This window comes from Rhizophagus irregularis, chromosome 6, assembly GCF_026210795.1.
Source record: "Rhizophagus irregularis chromosome 6, complete sequence".
Lineage (NCBI taxonomy): Eukaryota > Fungi > Glomeromycota > Glomeromycetes > Glomerales > Glomeraceae > Rhizophagus > Rhizophagus irregularis.
The window spans coordinates 929,926-945,236 of NC_089434.1; the positions used below are offsets into that span (position 1 = coordinate 929,926).

At 26.3% G+C, this 15,311-nt stretch overlaps 5 protein-coding genes across 5 annotated transcripts; 3 read left to right on the forward strand and 2 right to left on the reverse strand.

Annotated features, from left to right (window-relative positions):
- Window positions 1-1,420: 1,420 nt before the first annotated feature.
- OCT59_025970 (uncharacterized protein) lies at window positions 1,421-2,200 on the forward strand (the record flags this gene model as incomplete). The annotated part of the gene is made up of 1 exon (XM_025308896.2): window positions 1,421-2,200. One exon carries the CDS (start codon window positions 1,421-1,423, stop codon window positions 2,198-2,200), a length of 780 nt encoding a protein of 259 aa, XP_025179795.2.
- A 3,936-nt stretch (window positions 2,201-6,136) lies between these two features.
- OCT59_025971 (uncharacterized protein) lies at window positions 6,137-6,358 on the reverse strand (the record flags this gene model as incomplete). Its single annotated transcript, XM_066142850.1, has 1 exon — window positions 6,137-6,358. One exon carries the CDS (start codon window positions 6,356-6,358, stop codon window positions 6,137-6,139), a length of 222 nt encoding a protein of 73 aa, XP_065992425.1.
- Window positions 6,359-6,912: 554 nt separating this feature from the next.
- On the forward strand, window positions 6,913-7,352 carry OCT59_025972 (uncharacterized protein; the record flags this gene model as incomplete). The annotated part of the gene is made up of 2 exons (XM_025325711.1): window positions 6,913-6,993; window positions 7,056-7,352. The coding sequence occupies 2 exons, from the start codon at window positions 6,913-6,915 to the stop codon at window positions 7,350-7,352; spliced, it is 378 nt and encodes a 125-aa protein (XP_025179796.1).
- A 1,692-nt stretch (window positions 7,353-9,044) lies between these two features.
- OCT59_025973 (uncharacterized protein) lies at window positions 9,045-11,008 on the reverse strand (the record flags this gene model as incomplete). The annotated part of the gene is made up of 8 exons (XM_066142851.1): window positions 9,045-9,079; window positions 9,152-9,217; window positions 9,294-9,338; window positions 9,417-9,464; window positions 9,532-9,573; window positions 9,647-9,862; window positions 10,286-10,478; window positions 10,544-11,008. 8 exons carry the CDS (start codon window positions 11,006-11,008, stop codon window positions 9,045-9,047), a joined length of 1,110 nt encoding a protein of 369 aa, XP_065992426.1.
- A 3,035-nt stretch (window positions 11,009-14,043) lies between these two features.
- On the forward strand, window positions 14,044-14,856 carry OCT59_025974 (uncharacterized protein; the record flags this gene model as incomplete). The annotated part of the gene is made up of 1 exon (XM_025316739.2): window positions 14,044-14,856. One exon carries the CDS (start codon window positions 14,044-14,046, stop codon window positions 14,854-14,856), a length of 813 nt encoding a protein of 270 aa, XP_025179798.2.
- Between the last annotated feature and the right edge of the window lie 455 nt (window positions 14,857-15,311).

The following is a 15,311-nucleotide window of genomic DNA, read 5'->3' on the forward strand; positions in this document are numbered from 1 at the left end:
AGTTTTCTCCTTATTGTAACATTGAATATGAAATTTAAAACCATTGACCATTATATCATACAGATAGCCACGGCTATTTATTACAATGAATTATTCGAAAATGGTTAAAAAAAATCCTAAATGATTCTAACAAGAATATTACCTTTATTACGTGCATTGCATATAATTATTTTCACGTTCACAGAACGAATCGACAAGTAATATCATGAGCTTTCAACCCTTTTCACGTTTCAAAATAAATTAGAAATCGCTTGGCTTTCTTGATTTCTTTCTTGGTTTTTTTGATCGCGTTGTAAATCTTTCCAAAACAAGAATAATAAATCTTTATAGCCACACCTGCCACATCTTTATAAATTGTGCATATTACACAAACAAGATAATGATAGTCATTTCCCAAAAAAGAAAATTAACGCATAAATTTATTTTTAAAGAAAGTATTTTTATATAACTAATTAAGTATAGCCATATTCGGTTAAGTTAACCTTACACATACTTTTTTTTAAAGTACCCAATTCTTAACAATCACAGATTTAGCAACATTTTATTACCGTATGAAGAAAGTTATTATGGGGTAAAAACAATATTTTTTTAGTAATGACTAGAGGTCTGCATTTAGTCATATTTTTGAAACCCAGGATTTTATACTATTGTCTTTTTTACATTTTTACTGTTTAAAGTTATATTATTTTATTATTTTAGTGCTTTAAAGTTCAATTTTAATTTTCCTTTTTTTAATAAAAATGTTAAAAAAAAATTAGTGACATAGATCACATTAATTTTGTGATTTTACATAACTTTACACTAAATTTATCATTCAGTATTTAAAATATCAACATTTAATAAGATAAAATTATTAAACATTTGAAAATATATAACAACAATTTTAGGAAAAATGATGATGTTTGGATAATAATTTAAATTTCGGCCAGAATTAAATAAATAGTTTGGCCAGAATTAAAGAAAATCTTGGCTTACATTACCCGGCCCGAAAATAGTTTGCCTCGGCCCGAAAAATTTTTGAAAATAGATTGATCGGCCCGGGAATAGATTGATCGGGCCGGATCAAAATTTTGTGCCTGTACATCTATACCATAATTAGGATCTGTAAATCATACTACATTTGTGCAGTACGATTTTGCACGATGTAAACAATTGGTTTTTAGTAAAGATCTTTTTTTGACTTAACTTTATCGTTTCATCATTGAATTGTCTCATATTTAGATGTGTCAAATAAAAAAAAAAAATTCTATAAATATGTCATTTTTCTTCTCAAAAAAATAAAAAATAAAGTAATTTCGTTTTAAAAAATATTTTGTTATAATTACTTTCTACACTTTAAAAAAAATCTAAAAAAAAAAATAATTTTGTTATAATTACTTTTCTACACTTTAAAAACTTTTTAAAGAAAAAACTTAAAAAAATGTCGGTTGAGCGTGGACAAACGACTTCTTCCTCAACCTCGCAGGATAAAGTACCTGGTCAATCCAAATTAAAAACTATTTTAAGGGTCGTATTAATGATACTTCTTGAATTCGCCCTTCCGATTGTTCTTTATTATGTTCTCAGAATTTTTATGCAAGAAATATGGGCATTTCTCATATCGGGTGTCCCACCATTTATTATCGCTATATACGGACTTGTGGGTAGAAAGCGTGTGGAAATTATAGGAGTACTCGTATTAATCTGTCTTATTTTCAGTGCTATAGTATCATTATTTTATGACAATCCAAAGATTCAACTATTACAAAAATTTATGAGTTTGAATCTCCTTCCCTTTAATATAATAGCAATGATTAGCATAATTCCGATAAAAATTGGTACCTTTAAAATGCGACCATTATTATTCTATATTTGTAAAGATTTGACAACAGGTGGATCCTTTGGTTCTTTAAATTCAGAAGTGGTAGATGAAAGTTGGGACAGGAATTGGGTTTCTTACCAATATTTTCGACGTGGTTTTATCTTTATGACAATTATCTGGGGATATGGTCTTCTTTCTGAGGTTTTAGTTCGTGCTATGATTATTTACAATCTTACGCCCGTCAGAATGTCACCTGATAAAGCACTTGCTGCGTCAAACATAATACATTATGTTTGGTTAGCTAAATTTGCATTATTAACTCTATTTCTCGTTAGACGGATGAAGAAACAAAAGGAAAATTTAGTTTCTGCTTCTGATTCTGATAAACCTCCGGAATAATCTATTTTTATAAATACCAAATTAGACTCATAGTGTTAGGGCCGGCTCTGCTAGCCCCTTTATAAGTATTATTTATATGAATAAGTTTCCAATAGAATTCTATACATTTTATTAAATATATGATATGTATTAATAAAGAAGTTTTTTACCTATTAAAAATAATTTCATATTTGATATTTTCATTAAGGATCTGCGGTCCGTTATTCAGTTGACCAATCCAAAATATTTTTTTTATTTTAATTTGCACTATATTCTATTAAATACTACTTGTTTAAAAATATGAAACTTCAGAACAACTGTTACACCATTCTTGAATATTTTGTGTAATATATATATATATACAGTATATATATCAAAAATCCAAGCTTATAGGTTTATGTCTATTACACGGTTGTCTTTGATTAAAATTTTACTCCAGTACTCCACGTATACTATTTTCTAATATAATGTTTTGACATAGTAATGAAAAATAAATTTTCCTAGCAAGCTATCCTAATAAATTGCTATAACAAACCTTAATCATAAATTATTATTCCATCTTAACCCTAAACCACGCTAACTACAAGCTCACGAAGCTCTTCACTGTATACAGAAACTTAATGTTACTTGTAGGATATTACGCTAACACTTGTCAAGCTTAGATTTTCATCTGGTATGCTTAGGTTACTGGATTCGTTTAGATTTTTTGTTCTATTTGTTAAGGTTTTTAAGTTAGTTTGGTTAGTGGATTAGTGTAAGAGTATAGGAAGAGTTTGGAACGTCTTAAAAAAACCTTAACTGGTTAATTAATCGGTTAATTTGTAATATGATTAACCAGTTAATTAACCGGTTAATTTGCAATATGATTAACCAGTTAATTAACCGGTTAATTTGCAATATGATTAACTGGTTAATTAACCGGTTAATTATAAATGAACGAATTTGGCCCACATATTTCTTTTATTTATTTAATCAAGTACATTCTTATTTCACGTTACAAAAAATCGTTTCATAATATATAAAACTAAATAATACTGCAATTTATAAATAAAAATAAATGTTATTTCATTTATAAAATAAAATCGGTTTTAAAAGTTATTATTCAATATAAAATACTGTATATTAATATATAATAATTATTACTTTGGTCAGCAGATGTTGAAAAAGAAGACCTTTTAGATGTTGAGGTAGATGATTGTTCAGAAGGAGTTTCTTCTACATCTTTATAATTTAAAAATTTAGAAAAGTTGTCATAATCAGACATAATTGTAAATTTTAAATTAAATAAAATAAAATCTAAAGTGAACTTTTTTATTAATGTTAAATAAATGTATAATCTTTTTATTAATTTTAAAATAAAAAAGAATGTTTTTCATTAACGTAAAAAATCATGTCAAATAGATGTATTTAAAAAGCTGCAAGAAATTCTCCGATATTGTGTATCGGAAAATTTTGTATCAAAATATGACAATCATGATCAGCATTTTTAACCGGTTAATTTATTAACCGGTTAACAAATGTATTAACCGGTGAACGATTTTAACCGGTTAATTAACCGGTTAAGAGTTTAGCCGGTTCCAACCTCTAGTTGGGTGTTAGAATTATAAAGTTTTGAGATTATCTGTTATGGTATTTCAGGGATGACATACTGTCGGGATTTTGGAGCTTTGAGATTTTGGACGGATCATGCTGTGAAGTTTCATCGCTTATTTGAATCAGAAGATACAATTAGATTAGATAGATTCTTGAACAATTATAAGTAATATGACGCATTACTTCTTTACCCATTTGCTAATTTTAACCTATAATTGAATCCATTTTTTCTGGCAAAATTTTTGAACCTTGTTTTAAATTTTAGTCAACTTGTAAATATAAATCCTATTTTTTAATTCGAAGGATCCTCCATTTCTTCTCTATTAGTATCATTCAATTAAAATTTTCTTCTATTAAGTAAGTTGATCAGATTGAATACTGGTATATAAAATGACGTAATTTTTGTAAAAAAGTTTAATAAAGGTTTTGGTTTTTCTATTTTTAGGCGATTCGGAATAATTCTATTTTAAAGGCAAATAGTTTATCCTTTAGTAATGTGTAATCGGCAAAAATATTTGATATCGTCTTGTTGGGAAATTGAAGTTAGATGTGAAGGAATACTCTTTTAGGTATTCACGTGTGAGCGCTTTGAGTGATGACAAAGGAAGTGTACCAGGTTTAGCCGTAAAAGGTAACTGAATCTGGCGAATTTTTTGGGTACCGCCACCATGCTTGATCAACATCTGCGGAATTAAAAAAGAGTGGTCTTTTTAAATAATTTTTTATTTTTATTAATAAAAAAGCGCATTGTTTCCTTTTATTAATAAAGGTGTATAATATTTATTTATTTTTTATTAAAAGATATGAATTTTTTTTTTGTTAAAAAAAACATGAATTTTGAATTAAAATATGAAAATTTTTTTACTATTTCATTAAAAAAAAAGATTTATTTCAGTTATTTGACGTTAATAAAAACTTTTTTTATCACTTTATTAATGCGGATCGGGCCAGTTAACATTAACTTGACGGTTTATTAAAATATTCAGCCGATCAAAATAACTTTTTATTTTAACAAACACAGAGCAATTTTTTATTTTTTATTAATAAAAAAGCGCATTTTCATTTATTTATTTATTTTGATTGATAAAAGAAGAGATTTTATATTTAAAAATAATTTTAATAAAAATCTTTTAATAAAAATATCTTTAAATTTTACAAATCATGAATGCGATGCGATGAAATTCATTATATATAATGTATTATATACAATATATGTTTTATTAAAAATGTTTTCTACTTAATGCTGGCTAACTTTTTAGATTTCGTACCATTCGGGATTTTGACATTTACGGATCTCGGTCAAATGACATGTGATTACGCAAATCCGCCACAGCCGCCACCGAGAGACGATTATTGAAAGCCAATTTCGAGAGAAAAATTAGAACGGGATGAGGAGCATGATTACAATGACGATATGAATCATGGTCAACGGCAAAATATGTTAGACCAATATTAAAGACTAATGTTCGTGTCTGAGATATGATGGATAAATATTATTTTATAAATTATTCTCTGGCTTCGAAATGTGGGCCAGTCAGTTTTTATATTTGTATTTTTTTTATTTGTATATTGCGACATTTTTATATTAATAAAGATTCAGGCCTATCCTCCTTTAATACATTCAGAAAAAAATACGTTTGGTAAATTTTACAAAAGCCATGCACTTACATTATTCAAAGAATGTAACAATCCTTAGTATCCAAAACCTTCCTTCTGTTAAGAATTAAGATCATTCTCCTCGTATCACTGATTTAAAGAAATGTTAGTGAAACATGATATCAGTAGTGACCATAACGAATATCCCGCAGTTTATACTGAGCGGACTTTTAATACATTTATCCTACAAGCTTTCAGAGTATTCTTTCATTGGCTTGGAATCTTTATTTCCATTTTCATTCGACAAATTGAACCAAACAAATTGGATCAAATTTCTTACTCTTGATTTTTTAACAAAATGGCAACAATTATCAAAAAAATCAAAAGTGCTGGAACAGTACTACTGAGATCGAAAAGAATGGTAAAATTACTATTTATCGGTTAGAAAAGCTGACCACGCTTTTTTAGCCAAATTTCTAGTGCATCCTGGGGAAAAGACTCCAAAGATTCCAACAAATTAATAATTGTCAAAAAAAGTGAGATAAATCAATTATATTAATTAGATTGAAGTATAAATTTATATAATACATTGCTTCATTCGAAAAAAAATATTTTTGTTCAAAGTCATAGTTTTTAATCATTTAAAAGTATTGAGAATTGCATTATAGCGTTGCGGAAAGAATAGATACAAAAAAAAAAAATATTAATTTTTAATCCAAGCACTTATTTCCAATTAAAATTGTAATAAAAACGAATAATCATCGATAATCATACCATCATCAAGATCTTTGTGATCTTTAATAGCTTAAAATCCGATTCAATTTTCTCAATAAGCTTCGGATCACTATAGCTACAAAGCGCTTCCCATATAATTTCATTCTCGCTTTTACCATAATAACGTTTATCGTTACGTTTATCAAGATAATTTTTATAATCTTCATCTTCAGAAGTATCACCTTGATTATTTGACAAAGAAAATACATAAAACATATCTTAGCATTTTAATTTTAATACCAGATATTCCGATAAACCGGATATTTTTAGTGGAACTGATAGATCCGGTTTATCGAATTTCACTGTGTATGCAACCACTCTACGAAATGAGCATCAAATTTTTTAAGCTCTTTACCATTTATAATTAACCGATAATTGTATACGATATTTGAAGATTTGTACACGCCTAGTCATTTCAATATCAAACCAAAAAAAAAAAACAAAAAAATGGTAAGACTTAAAAATCAAGGACCTGTCCCTTGTGTAAAGCTCCCTTAAGGTTAAAAAATTATAAAACAATCAACAATTACCACTTTCCAATTTTCAACATAAAAAATATTTCTTTCCTATTCTTTCCGCATTATTTTTTTGTGTTAAGAAGAAATGGCAAAATTTTACTGCACCACAATCGGCTAGCTGCGCCACTAATCTGCTTTCGGATGTTTGATTCTAAATTACAAAATTAATTTTATGTTCATTATACAAATTATTTCACTTACCCCATTCAGTAATTAACAGATATAGTTTTGTCTTATTCAAATTTATAGACGATGTCCGATATAGACGCTTTTGATTCAGTAAACCAAGTTTCGGCTCAAACGATAACACTTCAACCCATTCAGGACCAATTGGTCGAGTTTAGTTTATTTTACCAACCACAAAATGATAACAATATTTATTATATAACTTGTAGGAAAAATTTTTACAAGATCATCTTCAAGATACAGGAAATTCTGCTTTCTTGGACGATAATTATGATTATGAGTTGTTTTTAGAAAGTTTAGATGACTCCACGACAATGTTTCATATTACATGTAAATTATTACCAAATTCTTTAATTTTAAATATATTGAATAAGGAAATTTATGGATTTGATTTTGATGTAACTGAATTGAGACGTAGAAATTCATTAACTTTGCATCAAAAGTTAAACCTCGAACGTAACTTGAAACAAACTATTCCTTTGTACTTTTTAACATCCAATCACTGATTTATAATTGTCCAATGCTATAGTAGCACAAGCATATTAATGCAATAATGGCAATTTCATAGAATTTAAATTATTTACCGTATATTTGTGGGCCATAGTACCCATATATATTATATAGTATCTCCCCCTTTTTTTACGTGAAAAAAGCTTTTTCTATCGATTTTATTATTTAGAGAATCAAATATTGCCCAGAAATTATATGTAAATAATTTTCTGATTATTATACAAGCTTTTGAAATAAGTACAAGGTCAACCCTCCAAAATTTGTATCATACCCGGGGTGCTATGGCCCGCAATATACGGTAGTATGTTTTACTTAATTAAATCTAAATAAAGAATTTTTATAATTTATGAATTTGTTTATGTTCAATGATAATTATTAAATATAATTATCCATTTATCTTTGTTTTTGTTTACTATGAATATTTTATTATAAGATAGTTCAATCTATTTTTTATGTTCAGATTTGCCGATAATGAAAATAAAAGGAACCTCATTTTTTTTTTGTGATTATGTAGTCAAGTCATTCATAACATTTTATTTTCTTTTTATTGTTAATAACCAATTTAACTTCTGTCGATATTTAGAATGGGAGTTATCGATCCGGAATTATCCGTATCCGATTATTTTTGACGGATTAATCCGATTTTTCAGTAATTTTGTCCAGCACTATGTTTAGCTTGGGCCAATACTATTAAGTGTGGGCAGCAGAGTTAATTAATTAAAATTTTAATTCCGCCCAAATTATAATTTCAGCCAGAATTAATTTCGGATTGACAATCGCCTGACCGAAACTATAAATTAGATTCCCACAACCCAATAATATAAATTTGATCTATTATTGGTAGATTTAATTACTTAGTTAATATCGTTAACATCTAACTGCTAAACATCTAACTTGAAACCGATATTATAAATTTTCAAAACATTCTCAAGTTTTCCAAGTTGATCAATTCTATCCAATTAGAATTTCCAAAAAAAATTAAATTTTTTACTTTTTTCTGATTCGTAGCTTTCATGAATAAGAAAATTGCTGATTTTGATTCTTTATTCATGAATTAATTAATTAATAATTAATAATTAATAATTATTTAATTAGATAACGTATAATTTTTAAATTTATAACTTCTAAAGATCGTGAATCGGGATAGATCGATTTCTAATATAATATATGAACTTTTTAAAATTAAATCTATTTTCAAGGGAAGCAATGAAGTGATTCAAAGATTTGAAATGATATAATGTAAACAAAGTGGTCAAGAAATATAAAGAAAATGCAACCAAAAAATTTAAGATCGAATATTTTAAATATTTTTAAATTTTTTTTCTCCGATGGTCATATCTTTGTAAAAAAAAAATATATTGTATATATATATGTTAACTTATATAACGAAATAATTTAAATAATTTCCTAACATTCTATATTTCTTTATAGTGCTAAAATTTCAGGAAATTCAAATCACCGCACGACTTAACATCAAATTATACATTTGATTCTACCACTATATAAGTTAATTTTTTATCATATTTTTTGTATTAAATTTTTTAAGCTTACTTTATTTAAATATCAATAAATTTATTTTCTATATATAATTTATATAATGTTCAACTAAAATTAATATATATATCTAATATTATTAAAAAGAAAAGTGTAAATATTGGACTCTAATAAGTTTTGGAAAATACCGAGATTCAAATATCAAAATCAATTTCTTGTGTAATATAACCTATATTTGTAATTTAAAAAGAAATTAGGATATTAAGAACATAGTTTTTAAAAATATAATATTTTTACTTACTTTTGTCAATGATACATTGTTCAGAATTTATATCTATATCCAATTCAAATTCTTGCGTAATATAATCTAAATAAATGAAAACGAAAAATAAATAAATTAAAACATAAATTATATTTATTGAAAATACATAAAATATTTTTACCATTATTTTCATTTTCGATTAATTTAATCTTTTTAATAATTTTGTCTGGAAATATTTTATTATTTAATTGGTAAATATTGAATGACGTTTGTTTATATATAAAAATTTTGTCTTTTATCATACCTCCATTAAAACTGTTTTCAATTTGATTGTCGTCAAACTTTCTTTTATCTTAAAGAATAAACTTATTAATATTACTTAAAATTATATTAGTTAATAATTTTAAACGAATAATTACCATTAAAAGTTATATCGTTTTTTTGATGACAATGAAATAAATCTAAATAATAATGAAGTAGAGTATTATTATTATTTTTTTTTGATTAAAACGAAATATTTAATACTATATTTACCAACTTCTGCAGTTATAGACTCGCTTCTTAAACTTCTTGTAGACATTGTAAACATTGCAGATTGAATTATACCACTCAAAGGTCTACTCCTATAAATAGCACCTGGATTATTTGTTGTTACTGGTCCAATTTCTGATGATTTCTTAATTTCACATTTACTGCCCATTCTAGAAATTCTATTATATATATCAGTAGCTTCTGGTCTTTTATTAGGACCTGAATTCCAGCATTCTTTCATTAATTCAATATATCCTTCGGGCGCATTTGTAACAATTGGTGGTCTTAAACCACAACATATTTCTATTATAAGTTCTGCATCATGACTTCTATTCCAAAAAGGTCTTCTACCTGTCATAAATTCCCACATAATCATTCCAAAACTATATATGTCTGATTCTTTGGTATATTTTTGTCCTTTAAAAATCTCTGGTGCCATATAAGGAATTATACCATAATTCTCATTGTTATTATCATCATCTGTAAATTCAGTTGCAGATTTACTTAAGCCCAAATCACCTAAGTATGCGTATTTTTTTTCGTTAAAAAAGATATTTCCACTATGAAAGTCTCTATGTAAAATATTTACACTATGTATATTAACAAGTCCATTTATTATTTCTTTTAACCTCTTTAACTTACTATGCCATTCAATACTATAGAAATCATTAGTTAAGTAGTTTATTAAATCACCTGATTTATAATATGGCATAATAATCATGATATCTTTGGTAACGGGTTCTTGAGTAATTCCAAAATATTTACTAACTTGATTGTATATTTCATAATTGTTCTTTTTTTTCCAATTTAAATAAAATTCATGAAATATCTTGAGCTAAATAATAAAAAAGTTTATTAATTACTTAATTCAAAGTCAGGTTAATAAATAATTGTAATCACCTCATTTAACGCCTTAGATGTGATTTCTTTAGAATTATTAAGCTTTTTAAGAACAACTTCATAATTTTTATTATATTCGGGTTTATAAAAACTTTGTTTTTTCTTATTCCAATTATTTATTACTGGACCATCAATCCAAATAGCCTTATAAACTTCACTAAAACCTCCCTTAGCAATAAATTTTACATCTTTAAATTGGTTATAAGGCACGAACACCATTTTTCCAGCTAATTTACTACTACTAGTTAGTGTATGCATGATAAAATCATCAATAACTTTGTTTCCACTTGGTATATATAATAATTTCGCTTTGTAACAAACGCCGCAAATATGATGATTTTCTTCTAAAAGTTCTCTTCTTTGATTACATTCGCTGCATAATATTTTCGTTTTACGTTTACGATTGTGTTTAATTGTGGTTTGTGTTGGCATGCCTAAAGATGTGTTGTCTGATAATTGGTCCATCGTTAATTTTTTTTTTTAAAAAAAATAATTTAGCTCTTTTGCTTGAGACAAAAAAGCCTAAATATATATGTTTTCTTTTAAGCAAGGAATTTTTAATCCGAACTCAGAAAATTCCATAATAATATAATATCCGTAGAAGTTTCTATTATAAGAATCGTGCCAAGAAATTCTAAATAATCAATCTAGAACTGTAACATGGAAAAGATTTCGAATAGACTTTTAACAAAAACTCCAACAAAGAATTCTATAGAGGCGTCACATGCTGTGAAACAAGCACAACGTGACATAAAGTTATAAAGAATTGATTAACATGATTCTTGTTACTTAAAAAGTTAAAACAGTTACGTATGCATGGCGTACGTATGATAACTTTCGTAGTAGAACTTAAAATAATACAAAGTGAAAAGGTAGCCAACAAATCATCGAAGTCATTTGCATATAACTTCCAAAATAAGTAAGATATAGATCAATATTAAAATTTTAATACAAAGATGTATTAATACGCCTATTTGATTATTTTAGTTTATGACTTTCTCTTTATTTACAATTAGTTCTTAACTAATAAAAAGCATGATGTCAAATTAAAATTTTAAACATTCTGTTATTTCATAATTTGTCAAACTCGACATTTTGATTTCTAAAAAAAAAAAAAAATGGTTAAAAATATAACCAAACTCAAAATTTAAAACATTTTCAGGAAGTCCCTTTGCTCTTTGGTCTTTGTCATCCCAAACACTTTCATTCTAATGCCAAAAAATCGATTCTTTTCTTTTTTATTTATTTATTCTTAACATTGAAATTTATTTTGCGCTATAATAAAAATGTATTGATAAAGTACAATAATAGGATCCTTACCAAAATTATGTTTATATACAAAATTTGCTATAGTATTTATAAGCAACTCTTCCTTCAGTTTTGGATAGAATGAAAACATAATGTAAAAATAAGCTTATCATACTCCGTTCCGATCATTTTGAATCACATGTCATTATTACTTCACACGTATACAAATGGTGTATTCATAATGTGATATAGCAAATTTTTTGTTTTTTCTGAATTATTTATAATTTTTCTCGTTCATAAACTTCACTTATTTTTTTTTCATCGTTTTCTTTTTTTTTAATTCAAATTGTTTGTGTATCATTATGAATATCAAATAATGCAAATGATCTATTGAGTGTCACTTGCTAAAAAATAATGTAAATGAGATTAAGTGTTTTTTAGCGTATGTAAGTGCATACATGATTACATCAGCGCAGCGCAAATATGAGACATAATCATTTTCTCAGATGGAAACACTGTTAGTTATCGCTTATTTAATTTACTCTCAAAGGTTAAAGGTATTTTTTTTTTCTTTTAAATAGTTCAAAAATAATAATATACTATGCGTTACACAGAATAAAGAATTATACATATAGGATATATTAATAAGTTTTTCTTAACATCTTTACCAATCGATTAGATAATAATCGCTGTTAAGCACAATAATTAATAAATATAAATATATAATATCAAAAAAATATTTCATACAGAAGACCTACTATTATGAATAATCCGAAAAATGGGTAAGTAAACATTGTGCAATGGAAATCCGATAAATGTCACGTGAGTTAACACAAATTTCCAAAAAAGGGGGACCGTTAAAGCAGGGTAGAATCACGTGACTTTCGAAATTTTTCTTTTTTTTAAATAAAACTCTTTATTATATATAAAACCTTCCAAATAAACATATACTAAGTGCATTTTGACCTGTTCTGCAAGTTTACTTAGAGCACAAAATGAGGTTTAGAACACCGTTTTCGATTTATTCAACTTTTTCAATTTCGTTAAAATTGATCTATCCTTTTTTGGGTATGATCAGCAAAATTCGTTTGCTCATATGTAAAGTCAAAAACATTGTTCTTTTTCCACTTTTTCTCCCTAAGTAAACTTGTGGAGCAGGCCAAAATACACTTATTTAATGATTTTCAAGTTCACTTTAATTTTAGTTTATAAAAAATTTATCAAATCATAATAATTTTAAATCACGTGATTCTACCCGCTTTAACGGGCCCCAAAAAAGGAAATAATTTTCCGTAAAAAAAAAATTTGCACAAAAACGTCCAAAAAAAACAAAAATCACTTAATTCTGGCTGTAATTAGGATTTGTTGAGTCGAGTCAGATGATTTAATCCTTACTCGTGACTATCATACCAATAATAGAATCCGTTAAACTATCCGGATAATCTGATTATCCGTATGGATAATCAGACGGATAAACGGGTTTCGGGATATAGAAAACCGTATTAAGATATCATCCGGATTGACATATTAAGGAGACTATGAAAAGTTGATTATATTATTTCTTTTTTCTTTATGCATTACATGTAAATTATTTTTTCACTTGTTACAGGAACGAATCGATAAGCAATAACATGAGTTCTTAACCCTTTTCTCGTTACATAATAAATTATAAATATCTTGGCTTTCTTGGTATTATCGTAAATTTTGTCAAAATATAATATTAATTTTTTGGCCACCTTTTTTTTTAAAGTAGAGACCAATAGATTTTTTCATTATAATTTTTTTTGACATAACTATTTTTACCCATGCATAACACTTTTTTAATAAAATTTGAACGCAATATTAGTAAAAGTAATAATAATTATAATAATAAAACCAATTAATAATAATATATATACATATACTGTATATAAAATGACTTTCTCATTAAAGTACATTAGTACTAAGATTATTATTAGGCATGATCGATGAAAAATTTAAAATGTTTGAACAATGAAACTTTCTAAACAGAAAAACTTTATTGTACGATCAGATCTTCCAATTAATGACAAACAAAAAAAACTTTGTTTTCTTTTTTTTGATTTTCGTTTATTGTTTCATATTTAAATGTTTCACATTATAAAAAAAATTCTATAAATATGTCAATTCTTTTTTTTTAAAAAAAAAAGAAAATAATTTCGTTTTAAAAAAAAAATAAAAATCTGTCATAATCTCTGCATAATTTCTTACTATAAAAAAAAAAGCCTAAAATCATGTCGGATGAAAATGGACAAACCACTTCTTCCATATCACAACATACCTCACAAAATGGGTCAAAAAATAAAATAACTAGACAAGACAAAGTAAAAATTATTTTAAGGGTCGTATTAATGTTATTTTTACAAATTTTTCTCCCATTTATTCTTTATTATACTCTTAACAATTATATACCAGAAATATGGGCATTGCTCATATCAGGTATCCCACCACTTGCTATGGCTATATACGGACTTATAAGTAAAAGGCGTGTTGACATTATAGGAATATTAATAATAATAAGTTTTCTTAGCAGCGCTATAGCGTCAGTGATAAATAACGATCCAAAGATTCAGTTATTACGAAAATCTGTGGTTTCGTCTATCATTAGTTTAGCATTTATCATTAGTTTAATTCCAATAAAAATTGGTACCTTTAAAATGCGACCATTTGCATTCCATTTACTTAAAGAAATGGCAACAGGTGGAACCCTCGGTTATTCAAGTTCAAAAGTTAACCTTCGAGGTTTAACGGAAGATGAACCAATTGATGTACGTTGGGATAGATATTGGGCTTCTTACCAATATTTTCGACGTGGATTTACCATTATGACAGCCATATGGGGATTTGGGTTACTTTCTACGGTTCCAATTCGTATTATTATTGTTTTCAAAGTATCATCAGTTGAGAAATCATTTCTTTATATAAACGTATTACAATATATTTGGATGTTTATGATAGCAATATTAACTCTTATTTGCGCTTGGTGGATGAAGAGACAAGGTGATAAAATAGCTATTGATTCTAATTCTGATAAACCTCTAGAATAATCCATTTTTATAAATACAAAAATATAGAAAATCTAAAATATAATTTATTTATTTCATGTGTATTTTTTCTTACAATTAACTTCATTTTATTGCTAAATGTATATTATAACGATGTAAAATAGGGTCAATCTCATTCATTGTAATAATATTGACAATTAATTAATTTACTTAAATGAAAATATAATTTAAGTGAATTACACGCTTAATTTCACCTAAAAATTTTACATTAAAAATTCGCACATACTTTATTCAAAGTCGACGTGTTAAACACAAAACGGAAGTAAAAATTGCTATAACACCCGAATAATATGTCGGTAACAATTTTCAAAAATATAAACAGCGCGAAAATGGATAAATTATTTGAACAAGTGATTACGTAAATAAATATTGTTAAAAGTATGATCCATTCAATTTCTGAAATATCAAAGTTTAATAAGTATTCCAGATACAAAATA